Source organism: Sarcophilus harrisii, chromosome 3 (assembly GCF_902635505.1).
Source record: "Sarcophilus harrisii chromosome 3, mSarHar1.11, whole genome shotgun sequence".
In the NCBI taxonomy this organism is placed as follows: domain Eukaryota; kingdom Metazoa; phylum Chordata; class Mammalia; order Dasyuromorphia; family Dasyuridae; genus Sarcophilus; species Sarcophilus harrisii.
This window is the reverse complement of record NC_045428.1, coordinates 302,074,587-302,092,335: the sequence shown is the minus strand read 5'-3', so window position 1 is coordinate 302,092,335 and position 17,749 is coordinate 302,074,587. Positions and strand designations below refer to the sequence as shown.

Here is a 17,749-nt window from a genome sequence, read left to right as displayed (position 1 = left end):
GGGTTTTGTTGTTGTTTAAATACAGGAGAATACCTTGCAAAGCAAAGGAAAAAGAGCTCCACCTCTCTGGTGGAGAGGAGCTATGGAAGATGCTGGAGGGGTTGGCATAATAGAGGAAACAGAATCCTCTCAGGAGCCAGAAGGGCATAGGCTTAAGGGCACAAGTAGATAGTTGTATTACTGAGTAGGAGGGAGGGACACAGCACTTTCTGAAACTGGACGGAATGGTTAAGATGAGTTGAGATGGTGATGAGTTAAATGTTAAAGCTCTTACAAAATGGTATAGTAAGTATAGTAGGAGAGATTTTCACCTTTTCCTCAATTAAAGGAGAGAAATGATTCTCCAGTTATCCCCCAAACTAGCTACAGAGCTCTCCTCCCGCTTTCCATTCCCTCACCTCTCCCTCTCTCTCTTCAGTCCATTTTCAGAGGCACCTCCCTCCCAAGCCCCACTGCAGAGGCCCCTCTCCCACTTTGGCCCCAGCTGCAGAGAAACCTCTTCTCTCCCTCCCTCAATCGTTCCCCGAAGTCGAGAAGCACCACTTCTCCCCTTCCAAAGGCTACTTACTCTCCCTGTCCCCTCCCCGCTGCCTAGGTTTCCAGTACCCTCGGGTACCGCCCACCTGGCTGCCTCTGCGGGCGCCCCGGGATGGGGGAGCTAGGTTGCAGCAGGAGGCTCCGGAGTGGGTGGGAGGAGGATATAGAGGAAGAAGGGTTTCTCAGCTTCGGGTCCCCTTTTCCCCACCTTTCCTCCCCTCCTTTCCTTTGTTGCCCTTAGCAGCACCCTCACCCACCCACGCAGGAGTCTCTTTTGGGGTTCGGGAGCTTGAGGGATGGGGATGAGTTGGGTTAGGGCAGGGAATGAGACAGGAGAACGAAGGGGTAAGCGACGGAATCACTGAAGCTGAGCGGGGGAAGAGGAGGAGGCAAAGAAGGAGAGGGAGCCGAGAGCTGTGGGGGCAGCTGATGCTGATGGGGGGAGGAGGATGGGGAGGAGCTCCGCGGGGTGGCAGTCAGGAAGGGAGGGGTCTTAATGGGGAGGCGGAGGGTGGAAGAGTTTCTCCTCCCCTGGAGCCCCGATCAGATTTCCTCTAGAGGCAGAAGAAAAAGCAAAGATCCCACCTTCACTTCCCTCTGCCTGGCCCGAGTGGGCTCGCCTTCTGCCTCTCTGTTCTGCGCCGTCCGTCCGGGACCCTAGGAGCCCCAGGATGGTGAGGGAACTGGCGGGGCTCCGACCTCACGGCCGGCCCGCCCAGGGTTCTGGGGTGGCTGGGCTCAGGGGAGCTCCGGGAGAGGAGAAAGGACAGGAAAGGGGCAGCGGGAGGAAGTTTGCAGAGTGGGGATTGGTGTGTGTGTGTGTGTGTGTGTGTGTGTGTGTGTGTGTGTGAGTTGGGGGGAGAGCTGCATTTCTTTTTCTCTCTACCCCCACCCCACTACACACCAGTCTCCCCATGATGCGTTCTCTTTCGCAGATCTGGAAAAGCCTGCCGGTGCTCGCCTTGGTGGCCGTCGCCTGGGTCCACGCTGAGGTATGTGAACTGCCCCCCAGTCCGGCGGAGCCACTGGAGCCGCTGCAGCTGGGTCATTCCTGCGGCTGGCTGCGCCGCCCCGGGCTAACCCTAAAGCTGCAGCAGACTCCGTAGAAGTGAGGTGGGAGGGAGGGGGGAGAGGAGGATTGAACGAGCGGCCCCTCTAGGCTGCGTGTGCCTCCTGCTCTTGGGAAAGTTTAGTATGAACCCTAAATTGGCAAAAGTCGGCCGGACAGAGGAAGACGGGCACTCGAGCGCGCACACATAGCATTAACATGGAGGGAGAGGGAGAGAATCACCAGAATCCAAAAGAGAGCGGAGGAGGTGTCCCACATGCCGCCGAGCTCCAAAAGGCATCTTGAACTGCCCTCTCAATGGGGAAGCCTTCCTTCTCCATTCCCCGCCTCCCCCATTCCTAACCGCCCGCCAATATTATCTGCCCACAAAGAAAAAGCTAGGCTGAAATGAAAGAAAATGCCTCTCTTCTTTTTCCGGAGGTGAAAAAGTTCTTTCTGAAGTGAGTTAGATTTCCTTGAGATTGTTTCCCTTCCTGCTCATTGTGCAGGAGTGCTCGTTCCCTTTCTTCAGTTTAGTATTCACGTCTCAGATATTTACAGGGGCAGACTTACACCCTCCCAAATACCAGAATGAAAGTGATCCCTTAAAAGCATTGACTGCATGAATGTTAGTGATATATCTCTTGTATTCACTTTGGGGGCTCCAGGATTATCAGTGAAAGTGTTTCGGAACTTTTCTTTTTGCAAATGTTTCCTTTTGAACTTTGAGGCCCCTTTCCTGTCATTAGGAACCGACAGACCCTGCCCCCAGGAGCCCCTTCACTCATCCCTCATGAACTCTAAGGTTTATTTTCCGAAAATAAACAATATTCCCGGGGGGCTCTGGCGTCCAAGAACAAGTGAAGTCAGAAGCCAAGTATTTGACAATTACTACAGAAAATGTGGAAGGAATTAAAAAGCACGAACCCAGTTACATGAGGGAGAGAAAATGGAATGTGCATTACAAAAGTAGGTCCCTGGTGGGTATTTCTTTTTCCTTCATGTTACAGCTTTGCTCCACCCTTCTTCAAATCATTTCTTGACTCTGCCCAGAAAATCATAAGCACAGATGATTTGCTTAAGACAGAAAAGTCTTCAAACTCGTTCTTAACCTCTTCTCAGTTATCTCGTTGATTGAACTAGAAAAGAAAATGAACAATGCAAGGCATAATCACTGATTTGTAGTGCTTGACCCAAAGTAGCCAGTGGCTTGAGGTCACATATGAGTGACCACTTCTGATTCCACTGTCTGTAATAGAAGAATCCCCGATTTTCCGACAAAACCTGGTGATTTCTTGGGGACTTTGAAAACAAAAGCAACTGTTGCCAAGAAGCAGATGTGTTTAAATTAGTTTTTCACCAAGCTTAAAAATTATTATAATGGATCTCTGCATTTTCTGGCAAATTCTTAGGATCATAGATTTAAAGCAGGAAGTCTGTCTCTGCTATGTCGCTCCACCCACCCTCTCTGTGTTCCTTTTGAGAAATATAGAACTATTTATGCTGTCCAGGCTGCTTGTTCTGTAATTATTATGCTATTCAGAAAATCTGAACTGTTCTCCCAGAGTGGCAGTTTCCTGACAGAGCTGAAAAAGCATGGAGAATTGTTAAGTCTTACATATTGTCATTGTTGAGTTGTGTCTAACTCTTCATCACTCCAGTTAGGGTTTTCTTGGCAAAGGAACTGGAATGATTTGCCATTTCCTTTTCTAGGTCATTTTACAGATAAGGCAAACAGGGTTAAGTGTCAGGCAGTAAGTGTCTGGGGCTAGATTTGAATTCAAGTATTCCTGATTCTTGGCTTCTCTCTATCCACAGCACCACCTAGCTGCCCTAAGTCTTACAGAAGTCATTCTTAAAATGCTTGGGGGTAAAAAGGAAGTAAAAAGAAGAGATATTATGAAAAAAGAAGCTAAGACTTGAAAAGTGAGGGTGGTTGCATAAGAGTGAGGCTCTTAGTGAAATGTATATGAAAATAGGTAAGAGGTCGAGTAAGAAGTAGTGACAAAAGATATAATTTTATAAGCCTGTGCTTATCCCTCTTATCCATCAGTCAATTTCTTAAAGTGTCAAGTACTGAATGACATTAGTGCAGATCACTTCTAAGGATGCCTTTACTAGGATGGACTTGAAATTAAAAAGACAAATATGTTTTTGTTTTTATCCATGTTCTTAATGATAATGAATCATATCTCTTTCATGCAACAGATCAGTTGTCTCCATGTGGCATCGATTTGTTTAATGCACCTTATAGTTATTGGCTGTCATGATAGAGGGGCAAAGAGGTTGAGTCAATAGAGAACCCTTCTTAAAAGGAGGAAAACCTTAGTTCAGGTCCCACCAATGATATTGACTCTGGCCAAGTCATTTAATGATCCAGGGAAACTCTCCCAAATTCTGAATTAGAAAAAATATTTTTAGTATTTTGATAATGTGTTTCTGTGCTTAATTTTTTTTTTCTGAGAAGAGGTTCATAGATTTGACAAGATTGGCAAAATTGTCCGTAACACAAAAAAGAGTTTTTAAAGCTTTGGAAAGTCACAAAAACTTTTTTTCCCCATTAACTAACATAGGAGTGATGTTTTAGAATGTTTTCTTGGGAAATATAGGCTGTGGGTTTTTTGAATGGGTTGTTTGCTCCCTGTCTTTGTCTTACCTCTGAAAAGTTTGAAAGATATTGCCTTGTGAAGACTAAGTTAGCACCCTGGATACCTTAGAATCAGCCAGAGTCAGGATAAGCAAAAGTCCTTGATCTTTATTCTTGATCTTTTGGGATAGCAGTCAGGGGAATGGACACAAGAATTTCCCCACCTCCTTTCTCTCTCCCCACTGCCAAAAAGTAACTCTTGCTTGTCTTACTCCACCTCTAATCCCCTCTTACGATTCTCTGTCTATACCTACCAATCAAGCCAGCACCGAATAGTAGGGTGGGCCATTTTCCAAGCATATGCTAATAGAGTATTGTCCAATAAGTAATTAGCCTTAGGTGCTCGGTTGTCCAAGGGCATCTGTTCCCTTTCAGCCCTTTACATTGTCTGACCAAGGTGAAAATATATTAATTTAAAAGGTATATCATAGGATCATAGATTTGAGGACATAAGGAACCTTAAAAGATATTTTCTGCAAAATGGTACGTCTTTACAATTTTGCAGATGATTGAATGAAAGCTGAATTCTTTCCCCAAGGTCATGCAGGCAGCTAGTAGAGCCAAGATTCAAATCCATGGCTTCTGGCTCCAAATTTAAGGTTCATTCTGCAATACTATGCTGCATTCTTAAATCCTAAAGCAGGGCTATATAGTGGTTAGAGTCAGGAATTCGATGTAATATTTACTGGCTATGTGTTCTCAGGCAGCCAGAGCCTTAACATGGGCCAGACAACTCTCTAGGATCATAAGTTTGAATATGGAAGACCTTCCAAGTCCTCTGATTCAACTCTTTGATTTTACTGTTGAAGATAGTGAATCCCAAAGAGGTTAGGTGATTTTCCTAAAATCATACAATTATTAAATGTCTGAGCCATAATTTGAACTTATGTCCTTGTTCACTGACGGAATGACTTTGGTTCAATTCTTCCTTAGTTTCTAGCTATCAAGTCATAAATGAGTTATGCTCTTGTGGTGGGAGTTCCCATACTGGGAATTCCTGGCCATGGCAAAATCCCAGGAGGAAAAAAAGGCTATTAGCCAGTTGTGAAAAAACAGGAAGATGGTTTACTTTCAAAACTAGAAAAGATCTCCAGGTCTGGGAAGGGTGATAACTAGGTTTGATCATTAGAACTTAAAAGTGCTCTAATGATACACACATTAAATTCTGATACTTTATCCTAGGGTTTTGCACATTGTTTTTGTTCAGTCATTTCAGTTGTGTTTAACTCTTCACCATTCCATTTAGGCTTTTCTTGGCAAAGATACTGGAGTGATTTGCCATCCTGCTCCAGCTTATTTTACAGATGAGAAAATTGAGGCAAACAAATGACTTATTAAGGTCACACATATAGTTAGTGTTTGAGGTTAGATTTGAATTCAGGGCTTCCTGACTTTCCAAGCCCAGCTATCTATCCACTGTATCAGCAAGCTGCTATGTTTTGCACATAGTAGATATTTAATAAATTATTTAATTAATGAATCAATTGGCTATAAAAACTGTAGCTCACAAAAAGTTTTTGAGGAAGAAAAAGATTTGGGAGGGGTAAGGGAAATGATACTATTTCGTATTCTTAGCCTCTTTTTCACAAGGCCCCAGTGGATTTCTGCTGATTACACAACTCATTTTCTGTAATTCATTCCAATAATGTACTTAACCCCACCTAGCTTCCAGCTGATCTATCAATTCCTATATACTTTCTATTGCCCAGCAAATCATACACCCTTGGAACTCTTTAGAATGTGTGTCTGTTCTCTGGTGATTAATCATCAAAGAGGAAATATTCCATAATATTGTGGAAACAGGGTTGGATTTGGAGTTAGCTAACCTAGGCTTACATCCTGGTTCTGGGGCTGAGTGACTGTGAGCAAGTCATTCTCTCCTCATCTCCAAAATGAAGGGATTGGATTAAAGTGATTTCCAAATTTAAATCTGTGATCCTAGGTAGCAAGCTGAAGTAGCTGCTTCTAGTAAAACTGCCAGTTGTAATGAGTACAGCCTGACTGAAGGACATGTCAACCTTGGTGAGTGTCATTAGTTATTAGCTGCCCTGAAGGGTTTTGTGGTTACATCTGCTCTAGGATAAATTCTCAGTCTCAGTCTTCTTGAAACTCAATTTTATCAACTCACCTAAAATGGAAGGGTTTTACAATAAATTTATAATCCATAAGTGGCTGATTTAAAATTCAAGAATATAATAAATATATTAATTTTCAGTGAGACTTGACCTAAGAATCAAAATTTTAACACAGCTCCCTCTGCACTCCTTATAAATTACCCTTTCTTTTTCCAATACTTTATACAGTACCTGGAATATAATAGGCAGTTAATAAATGCTAGTTGACTGACTTTATTCCCTTTTTTGCTCTCTCCCCTCATGGTAAACAAGTTTTAACAGAAAATCAGATGAAAGACTTGAAGATTTCTTGCTAAGAATTAAATCTGATAAAAGGGAAATGAATTATTTTTAAGACCTATTTGTAGGGCAATCAATTTATTAGCAGATATTCTGAAGCCAGAGCCTGTACTAGGTACTGAGGATAGAAATATAGATGCAGACAGTCCTTTCTCTCAAGGAGATTAACTCTATTAGGCATATATATGCTTACAGATAAGTAAATATTTATATAGAAAATAGATACAAAATGATTTGGAAAGGGGCAATAACAACTGAGAAATCAGGCAAGGTTTCTTGAAGAAGATGATACTTGGTTTGAACTCGGAGGAGCTTCAAGAGATGGACACAAGGAAAAAGGGCATTCCAGGCGTGAGGGACATCCTCTGCAAAGGCATAGAGGAGTATAGGAAACTTTAAATTGGCCATTGAAGCTAGTATATAGAAATAGGCTACTGTAGCTAGCATATAGAATGTATGAGGGGGAATAAGATGTATTCAGCCTAGAAAGGTAGGCTTTGACCAGTTTGAGAAAGATTTCTAATGCCAAACAGAAGAGTTTATATTTTGTCCTAAAATCAGGAAGGAATCTTGAAAGCTTCTTGAGTAAAGGAGTAGCATCTATACATTAGAAATGTCCATTTTGAAGCTGTATGGAGAATAGTTTATAGAGGAGAGAGACTGGATGCAGGGAGACCAAATAGAAGATTATTAGAATAATTTAGGTGATGGGGTGATAAAGGCCTGGACTGGGGTGATTACTATGGTATGAGAATAGAGGAGGAAAGATGCAAGAGATGTTGAAGGAGTAGATGAGACTTGTCAAGTTATTGAGGAAAAGGAAAGAATTTAGGATGATCCCAAAGCTACAAACTTGGCTTACTGGAAGAATGGTGATTCTTGCTTTAAAAATAGTGAAAGTAGAAAAAGAAGTGGGATTAAGGAGAAAGACAGAATTAGCAGAGTTGGAGGTAGCTATACTATGCCTGTAGATATTTGGAAATGTGTATCTGGAGTTCAGGACAAATTAAAGTTATTTAAGAAGATGACAGTTGAATAGGTAGGAACTGAAGAAAGGAGGAGAGGCCCCAGGATAGGGGCCAGGAATATAGCAATGCCATACATGAGTGATGTGCCTACAAAGGTGTGGGAGAAGTTTCTGTCAAAAAGGTATAAAGTACATTACCACAGAGCAATGTCCAAAAGTGCAATGAAGTTAAGAAGGATGAGGATTGAGAAAATACTACTGGATTTTGTAATAATGAGATCATTGGTTACCCAGGAGAAAGCAGTTTTGATTGTTTGTCAACCCAAAAACCATTTTGTAGGGGAATTAATTGAAAAATGAGGGAAGGTGCAAAAGTAGGGACAATGAATGCAGACTACTTCCTCCCTCCCCCAAGGAGTTTAACTGTGAAAGGAAAGAGAATCCGGGCAATATTTTGAGTCTGATGAGTCAAGTGAAAGTTTCTAAGAGCATAGATTTAGGGCCAGAAGACATCTCAGAGTACAACCCTCTCATTTTACAAATGAGGAAACTAAGGCAAAATATCTTACCCAAGGTTTCATAGTACTGTATAGCAAAACTTTGGTTTGATTTGAAATACACTGACTCCGTATCTAGTACTTCCTATGTGCTATTCTGTGCCCCACCCTGTGTGTGTGTGTGTGTGTGTGTGTGTGTGTGTGTGTGTGTTTGTCTTAAAGAATGGGGACAGAAATATATTCTTCTTAATATTTAACAACAGGCTCTCCAAAATTTTTGACATACTTTTAAGTTTAACCTGCATCATTAACATTTTCTCCATCACTTTTAAAAATCTATACAATTAACAAAACTACAAATCAAGCCCTGATTTGTAGGTTTTTTGATTTCCAAGGTATAAATGCTCACATTGAAAATTTAATAATTAACTTTGGAGCCAGTATGAGCTGACTCCAGAAAATATTTAGAGGTTGCTGGCAAAACTGATACTCTTCAGCAGCATAGAAACAACTGAACTTAGTACCTAATGAGTTATAATTCAGGATAAAACATGTGAAAGGCAGCCTGAAATAGTGGATAAAGAGCCAGTGTTGAAATCAATAAGACTTGGAATCAATTTTTACCTTTCCTATATATTAACTGAATGATCTTGGGCAAGTCAGTAGATCAGGCAGACCTAGACATGTTTGTAAACAGAAAGGAAAGGAACCCATTGATAGGAAGAATTTGAAAATCCTGGAGAAAGAAAACAGTCAGAGCTGAAATCCAGAGGAGATGGAAATGGATTAGTATTAGCAAGGAGAAGAATCATCTTATTCTGAGGAAAAAAGATTGGCAAAGGCAGTAGTATATTGTTGAGGTCTAGAAAAAAAATGATAAGAAAATGGAACGAAGAATACAAGGGTCAAGGACAGTGTTAAGAGCCAGTAGGTTGTATCAGGGGCCACTAAATGGCAAAGTGGATAGAGTACTGGGACTGAAACTTTACTTCCTGAGTTCAAATCTGGCCTCAGACACTAACTAGCTGTGTGACCCTGGACAAGTCACTTAATCTTATTTGCCTCACTTTCCCTGTCTATCCAAAAAGCTAGAAAAGGAAATGGAAAAACACTCCAATATTTTTTCCAAGAAAACCCCAAATGGAGTCACGGAGAGTCAGACATGGCTGAATAACAACAATAGTAGTTATATTAGAAAAAGCTGAAAGATTAGAGTCAGAGGACCTGAATTTGAATCCTGGATCTGCTCCTTACTGTCTTACCTTGAAAAAGTGATTTCAAAGCTCTGAATCTCAGCTTCCTCATGAGTTCTGTCCAGGGAAAGGAAACCACCATTAGGAAATTGCTTATTTTAACTCGAAGCCTGAATGAGTGAAAAAATATTTATTAAGTGCTTACCACATACTAACTAGAAACATATGTTCTATGTAGCAAACTAGCAAGATAGAGTCTGCCATCAAAGAGCTTACATTCTGATGGGAAGAGAAGATAATAATAGGGAATCTCAATGGGGACCTGGTGGAAAGAGGATGACCCAAGTGCAGGCAGGAGAGTTGGGAAGTGACCAAGAAGTAAAGTAGAGCAAGATAAGGCTTACCTAGCTAGGGTCCCAAGGGTAGAGTCTAGGATCCAGTAAGAACATGGTAAAGAAGATGACTTCCAGAAAAAGCATCTATTTCTACTAATGCAGGTGGGTATCTTCTGGACTTCTTGATCTTAGAGTTTTCTTGGGGCATTGAGACATTGTTTCTTTCCTAGGCAGCTAGTATGTAGGAGAGGTGAAAATTTATTCTAGATCTTACTAACTATAACACTGCTTCTCTATCTCTTATCTTATTCAGGCTGCTTTTCATGGCTTTTATACTGAATCCTTTTTTGGGGGGGTGGGGGGGAGAGGGGGCAAAGCAATTGAAGTTAAGTGACTAATCCAGGTCATACAGCTAAGAAGTGTTAATTGTCTGAATCCAAATTTAGACTCAGGTCCCCCTGACTCCAGTTGGTGCTCTATCCACTGTGCCATCTAGCTTCCCCTTTATTCCAAATTCTTGGTGCTAAATTCTGCTATTTCTATGTGTCTAAAGAATGTCAGTTTTACCAGTTTATTGCCTTGGGGTAAATTTTCAGTCACTCCACCCTAGTTAGGACTTCACTTGGCTGATCTCTGTGGTCCTTCCCAGTTCTAAAATCTATGATTCATTTCAGCCATTTAAAAATTTCAGAAAGTTGCCCCTTCATCATTTTAGGGCAATGGAAGTTAAAGTATAAGGACAAAGAGAAGAAATGCAAGAAATGCTGATGGGGTGGAAAGACTTGCCAATTTATTGGACATGGTATTGAGGAAAAGGAAAGAATTTAAGATGATTCCAAAGGTACAAATCTGGATGGGTGAAAGACTGGTAATTCTTTATACTATCTTTTATCTTTAAAATATAAAGATTATCTTTACAATATAAAGCCATTCACCCACTAGGGGGGAAATCATTCTAGGGCTATACACAAATTTTAAAAAGCAATTTCACTGAACCGGGCAGGGGAGGATAGAGAAAGCACTTTAAACATTTAACTCACCATTTAATTTGAGAAGATGGAACATAAAATGGTTTTATTGTTTGTTGCCTTTACTAAATACACTTCAGTTCCATATTATGGGTAGTTAAGGGAAAAGAATGGCAGAGAAAGAAATAGAGAAAGGGGGAGAGGGGTGGAGTAGTGGAGGGAGATGAAAGAGCTAGGAGGGGAAGAGGGACAGCTGAGAAAGGCAGAGCTAGGATGCTGTGCACAGAACACTAGTCTGAGAAAGGAAGAAGCCTGGGTTTTCGTCCAGCTCTGTCTCTTTCACTGACAGGGACCTAAACTGCAGGATCTAGTTCTCTACAAACCCCTCCTCTTTGCAGATATAATATGGCTCTTTCAGGGTATGTTGATTCTGAGCCCCTGTTGCCTCCCTGGGGGAAACTAGAGAAGGGAACTATCTTATTTAATTAGACAAATATCTTCTTCAAAGAGGAAGTCAGATGAATAAATGTCTTGGTCATTCACTACCTTCCCTTACTGCCTCCCCCTGACAACACATGAGTGTGCATGTGCACACTTATACACACACATTCATGCAGAGGCAGATGTATTTTATCCTGCAAGACTTTCTGACTTCTTCCCTGTTTTCTTTATCACTCAGTGACAGTCATGTTCAAGATCAGTCTAAGGGAAAGGGATGATCTTAATGAGAGTCTGGCCTTGGGACTTCCTAGTAGTCCTTTTGGAGAGGTGGATTGCAGTTTAACAAACCATCATTAAGACTAAAGCAAATTCCAATTTCTCTTTTTCCAATTCTTTATTCCAGAATACTAAAAACCTTTTCAACCATGAAGAAAATAATTCTTCACATATTTCCTGTTTTCTGTCTACTATTCACTTTTAAAAGGTTGAGTTTTATACCAAATATAGATGACCCTTCTGCAGAGAGCCCTTTCTGGAAGACCATTATAGAGCTGCCCAATAGCTACAGGCTGCTGAATATGTAAATCAGGTAATCAGTCAACAAGTATTAAGTTCCTACTGTATGCTAGGTATTAGAGAATTTTGAAATAACTTATCTCTGCTCTCAAAGAACTTAAATTCTATCAATGGGAAATAAATGCAATTGGACTTTGGGGAAATGGAAGGGCCCTTACTATTGGAAGAATCAGTAAAGGCTTTTTGTCAAAGTTGGAGCTTATCTGTGCCTTCAGGCACAATAGGGATTCTAAGAGGCAGGTTATAGAAGGAGGTCATTTCAGGCACTGTATAGTGACTCAGGTGTGAAGAAACAGGAAGGAAGCTAATGTGGCTGGATCACAGTAAGGACAATGTGGGAAGCATAGTAGTAAGATGACTGGAAATGCAGGAAGAATCCAGATTAGAAAAGACTTTGAATGCTTTATGAAGGGTTTTATATTTAATCCTATAGATAATAGGGAGCTACTACTGTTTATTGAGAAGTGAAATGGCATGTTCAGACTTGTGTTGTAGGAAAATCACTTTGGTCGAAGTGTGGAAGATTTATTAGACTAGAGAGAGACTTGAGGCAGAAAAGCCAATTAAGAAACTATTTTAATAGTCTAGGTAAGAAATGATAAAAGCCTGGCCAGGCTATAGCAGAGTTTTATTATTTAATGACTCTTGGTCAGTCATTTCAATAGTGTTTTCTTGGCAAAGACACTGGAGTGCTTCACCATTTTCTTGTCTAATTCATTTTATGGATGAGGAAACAAAGACAAACAGAATTAAATGACTTACTCAAGATCACACAACTAAAAAGTGTCTGGAGCCAGATTTGAATTCAGGAAGATGAGTCTTCCTGACTCCAGGCCCCACACTCAGTCCTCTATCTAGAATATCAAGAATACTTATTAACAAACAGACTAGTAATAATTTCTCCTCAATTTCAAGTTATAAAACTGCATTTCTAAACTTTTATTCCTAAAATCAGGATTATTATGTTCCCTGAATCTTCAATGATCTCATTCTTAAAAATGCCTTCCTTTTTCTATTCTTCATGCTACTAGCCCCTAAGAGGCCACATTCTAGAATTAAGAGATGACTGTAGCTTGGACAATATGAAATGATTGGCTGCTTGTATAGGCATGATTCTACAAGAGGTTCAAACCAAATTACATAGATCTGTTTGTATTTTATGGTAAAGATTTTCTCAGCAAAGAATCTAAGATCATTATAACCTAGAAGACAAGGAATATCAGAATTTCACAACTCTCTCTGTGTTTTGGCTTTTAATTCTTGTGTCCACACTTCTAATTTATCCAGTTCTCTTTTATTTCCACATTTCCTTTCCAGATGTGTCTTATATCCTTTTTCCTGGCCACCAGGAATCTTTGGAAACAGAGAAAAAGTTAAGCAAAACTAACAAAAAGACTGTATCTAATCTACCAAACATTCTATACTGTGTCCCTGTGTACTCCCATCTCTCTATCACAACATAATCTCCTGACCAAGACTGCTCATTCCTTTATTTATCATTCAACTTCCTTTTAATTTGTTGTTGTTGTTGTTTAGTCATTAGACATGTATATTTTTCTATTGATTCTACTTACTCCCCCCAGCTTATAGGCATTTTCCTGTGCTTCTCTGAATATCTTTTATTTTCATTTTTATAATATTTTAATACACTACTAAATTCATCACAAAATTTGTTCAACTATTTTTGAATAACTTAGAACCTACTTGGTTTCCATTTTTGTTATTGCAAAAAAGGTGAAGTTTTAAATATATTGGTTTATATGAGGCTCTTCTTTCTGTTTTTGACCACCCTGGGGATACATATTTAGTAACTCAATCACTGTATCCAAGAGTGGTGATTGATTGGTGTCTTTTTATCACATAACTCTAAATTGCTTTCCAGAATAGTTGTACTAATTTCTGCCTGATCCCATCCAGGCTTTCCATCTTCTTACATCTTACTTTTTCTTAGACTCTATCAATAACAAGTTGGGCAATTCTAACAACAGTATATTAATAAGCCCATCTTTCCATAGTCTCTCCAACATTGAAGTATTTCCATCTTTTTGTCATCTTTGTCAGTTTGCTACTTATGAGGTCAATAAGCAATAAATATTTATTAAGTGCATACTATATTTCAAGATATTGTACCAAAAGCTGAGGATACAAATAAGAAAAAAGACTGCTTCTACCTTCAAGGAGCTTACAATCTAATAGAGAAGATAATATTCATTTGGAGCTGAAAAGAGGTAGCAGGGGGCTTGCCAGAGGGTACCCCATGATGAAGTAGAAATTAAGCAGAGCAGCTGATAGAAAAAAAAGTTAGTTGGAACATCTGGAATCCTCTATAAAGGAAGGCTTTGGAGGAATTTGTTGCTCTGCTCTCCATTTAGAAGGTCTTCTTCAACCATAATATGCTTTGATTCTCTGGAGTCAAAAGGAGAATCAGTTCACTATCATATAATACCAGAACAGAAGCAATTAGGACCAAGTAGCTGTAGTGGGCAGAACCCACAGCTCTCTCCAAAAACCCTTGGACCAACGGAAGTTATGGTCCTCTTGGAAGCTAAAATAGATTTTCATTCTAATTATTCCTTGTGGTTCACTGGGAGCGAACTGCCCAAAAGCAGTCTTAAATTTCAGTTATCTGAACCCTCTAGTGGTCAGTGAATGTTTTAAAATGATATGCCTATACAGTTTCAGAATTGGATTGCCTTTCTCTCCTTGAATTGATTTAAAGAAATTGTAATACATCCCTTCATTCTCAGGTGTACAAAAATTAAGCAACAAAAAGAGCTGGTATTATTCTAGGTCAGCTGTTAAATATTTAACTATAGAATCACGGACAACTAGGCACTCTCACCTATTCTACTTTGCTTTTCTTTAAAGTTTTTTTCCTTACTGACCCATTCTATTTTAAATTGAATCCTTCTAAATAACAAAGAAAAAAAATTAAGCAGAATCAACTAACAAAGTTATCACATCTGAGGGTATATGCAGTATTCTGCAAATGTAGTCATCCACCTCTTCACTGAAAGAAGGAAGGTTTGTTTAATCTGTTGTTTACATGTCCCACTTTTCTTATAGTGAAGATCAGAGGAAACTGTAGGATTTAGAACTGGAAAGGTTGTTTGATATAACACATATGAAATTATTTGTAAATAATAAAGCATCATACAGATAGGAAGTGATATTATAATTGTCATAAATATTTTTATTATGAGTTCTGTTGTAAGTTAATAATATCTAACTTATAATCAAATCATGAATTTTAAAAATAGTGTTAATATATGAAGTAATATATCAATACATTAAAATAATGTGATTCAGCAATAATAATAGCATTTGAGGATGGTTAGAAATTTCTACTTCCTGTTTCAGTTTCTCCTTAGACTCCTGGTTCACCAAACAGCTAGAGCCTACTCCGCCCCCCCAAAAAAAGACCTGCATATTAATTTTGCATTTATTCTGTATACAGTATACAGTATGCAATATATTCTGTATACAGTATACTTATGTATTCATACTGTCTCCACCAAAAAATATGAAGTCCTTGATAGCAGAAACTCTCATTTTTGTCTCACATCACCAGTGTCCTGCACAGTATTGGTCATGTATTAATAGAAACTTAATAAATGTTGTTGATTGATTGACCTCTGTTTTCAAGGCTTTCATTACTATATTCTACATATCTCTTCCTTTATTAAATTCATCATAAGTTTTAATTTGCATTTCTCTTCTTATCAGTGATTTTAAGGCATTATGATAGAGTGAAAATAACCCTGCAATAGCAGTCAGAAATACTGGAGTCTATCCCTTTTGCCATTGCTAACATTATGTGGGACACATTTTCTAAACTTTTGATTGCTCATATATCTGATGAAGGGGCTTAGCTAAGTCATTTCTAAAGTTGCCTTCAGCCAAACCCTAACAAGTTCATTCAAACTGGAAAGACTTCAAATAGGTCCTGGTGATGGACTGTATGCTTGTCATCCAACCCCTAGCTGGGTTTGGAGAGATTCCTTAACAGAATGGCCAAAAAAAGATCCATTTTTTTTTTTGTCCACAGCAGCTCTCAAAGACCATTGAGTCACAGAGGGTTTCAATCCATGTTTGTGGAAGGAATTCTGATGTGGCAAAATCATAGGTCCTTGAAATATTGAAGTCTAAAAAGAAAAGCCAATGTTCTTTCTTTAATACCATCTACATTTTAGGGAGAACAGTGAATAGAGGGTCTTAAACTTCAAATGTTCAAATGCTGCCTCAGATACTTAAGCTGTATGTCACTAATCAAGTTATTTAACCTTTATCTGCCTCAATTGTCTCACTGCTAAAAATGGGGATAATAATAGCACCTTGGGATTGTGAGTTGAAGCTGATAGAGGAAATTGCTTACTGGGAACTCCTTCTAGCAAAAATAAATCAATAAAATCAAAACAGGGACTTTTGGCACCACATTTAGCATATGCTGAGGACTTAAAAAATAATGGCTGACTGACAAAACAAAGATTGTATTAACTACTTCTCTGTTGTTGTTTGGAAAATATCTTGAAAGTTTTATGGTATACATAAATGTCAGCTATTATTATCAACAGGGCAGCCGGGTGAGAGAGCAAATAGAGCATCAGACTTGTAATCAGGAAGACCCGAGTTCAAGGCACTTACTAGCTATGTGACCCTGCACAAGCCTGTGTGCTTCAGTTTCTTTATAAAAATAGCTGGAGAAGGTAAATAGTAAATCAATATCTTTGCCAATAAAGCCCCAAATGAGGACATGAAGAGCCAGGCATGACTAAAATGAATAAACAACAACAAAATTATTATTCCTATTTAAGTGATGACTATGGTCAGAGTGCCCAGATAGACAGTAAGTTTTCTCTTCTCCTCCAGCTCCACATAAAGCAATAACCTTCCTAGTTTCTAGAGCAGTTTGAAGTAATAGACACCTTTGCAATATTTTATGCACAACAATCAATACTCTGGGTCAAATATTTATAACAAACCACTTATGACTGTATCTTTTATTAGGTTGGAAAGCTGCCTTTGGACCTAGGCTACTTGTTTGGACCAGAATTTATATAGAACTTTAATATTTGCAAAATAATAATGCTGGCATTTATACAGCATTTACTATGTTCCAGGCACTGTGATTACTCTACAATTGTCTCATTTGTCCCTCAAAACAACCCAGGAAGATGGATGTTATTTTTGTCCCCATTTTTCAGATGAGACAACCTAGGCTGAGAGTGGTTAAGTAATTTTCCTGGAGGCACACAGCTAGGAAATCTTTGCAGGGGGATTTGAACTCAAGTTTTTCTGACTTTAAGTCCAACACTAAGGGTCCTCTCAAAACAAACAATGGCTGCTGACTGCATAAACTAATAGGAGGATCTCTGATTCTACCAGCTCTGTACAGATACCAACAGGATTTGGATATAAGCCTGAAAAAAAGTAGCTGGAATGAACAGAGTTAGTGGACTTTATGCTGCTAGTCCACAGAATAATTACTTTTAGGCAAGGATCCTATCTTCCAAACGTGGGGCATTTGGGAGCCAGAATACTTTGCTTCCAAGTCACACTTCAGATCTGGGAAGCTCATTAGAGAAATTGCTTCCATTAAATGTGCTCCACCTTGGCTGGTCTTGTTCCTCATTTTCTCTCACATTTTCCTGATACCCAGGATACTGGCACTCCATAGAAACTGTTGGCTTTTTTTTTTCCAAGCAGAGCTGGAAGTTGTGAGAGTTTTTCAACATGTCTGCTTTGCTGATATAATAGAGTTAAGACTCTTATCTCCTCTTCCAGACCCAGACTCAGAAAATTCCACAGAGAGATTCTGAATATGCCTTTGCCTCCAACTCAAGTCTTTGTGGCTCCAAGGCAGGCTCGCTATCCATTGTGCTCCACTGCCTTGTGAATAAGTTATCAACATCCATAGTAATAATAGCTACCATTTACTTTAAGGTTTGCAAAGTGCTTTATAAATATTCTTTCCTTCTATATTGAGAACAACCCAAGCAGTAGGTTAAAAAACTGAGGCTGGTCAAGTGACACATGCAAAGTCACGTAGCTAGTTAGTAAGTATCTTAGGCTAGTTTTGCCTTCAAACTATTCTAATATCTGGTCCAGCCCTTCATCCTTTGTACC

General features: G+C 39.4%; 1 protein-coding gene and 1 long non-coding RNA gene across 3 annotated transcripts in view; one reads left to right on the top strand and one right to left on the bottom strand.

The window, feature by feature from the left end:
- The first annotated feature begins 998 nt into the window (after positions 1–998).
- FSTL1 (follistatin like 1) overlaps positions 999–17,749 on the top strand; it is a 97,052-nt gene continuing 80,301 nt past the window's right edge. Inside the window, 3 exon segments of the mRNA XM_023499045.2 lie at positions 999–1,053; positions 1,055–1,211; positions 1,473–1,529. Coding sequence (XP_023354813.1) covers positions 1,034–1,053; positions 1,055–1,211; positions 1,473–1,529 — 234 coding nt within the window. The 5' untranslated portion in view covers positions 999–1,033.
- LOC116422377 overlaps positions 2,297–17,749 on the bottom strand; it is a 42,142-nt gene continuing 26,689 nt past the window's right edge. The window contains exons 2-3 of one of the 2 annotated variants that reach the window (XR_004232991.1): positions 9,373–9,473; positions 2,297–2,724 (exon numbers count right to left, since the gene is read on the bottom strand). This is a non-coding gene — a long non-coding RNA (uncharacterized LOC116422377). The remainder of the gene's footprint in view (positions 2,725–9,372; positions 9,474–17,749) is intronic. The other variant, XR_004232990.1, reaches the window with a different exon arrangement.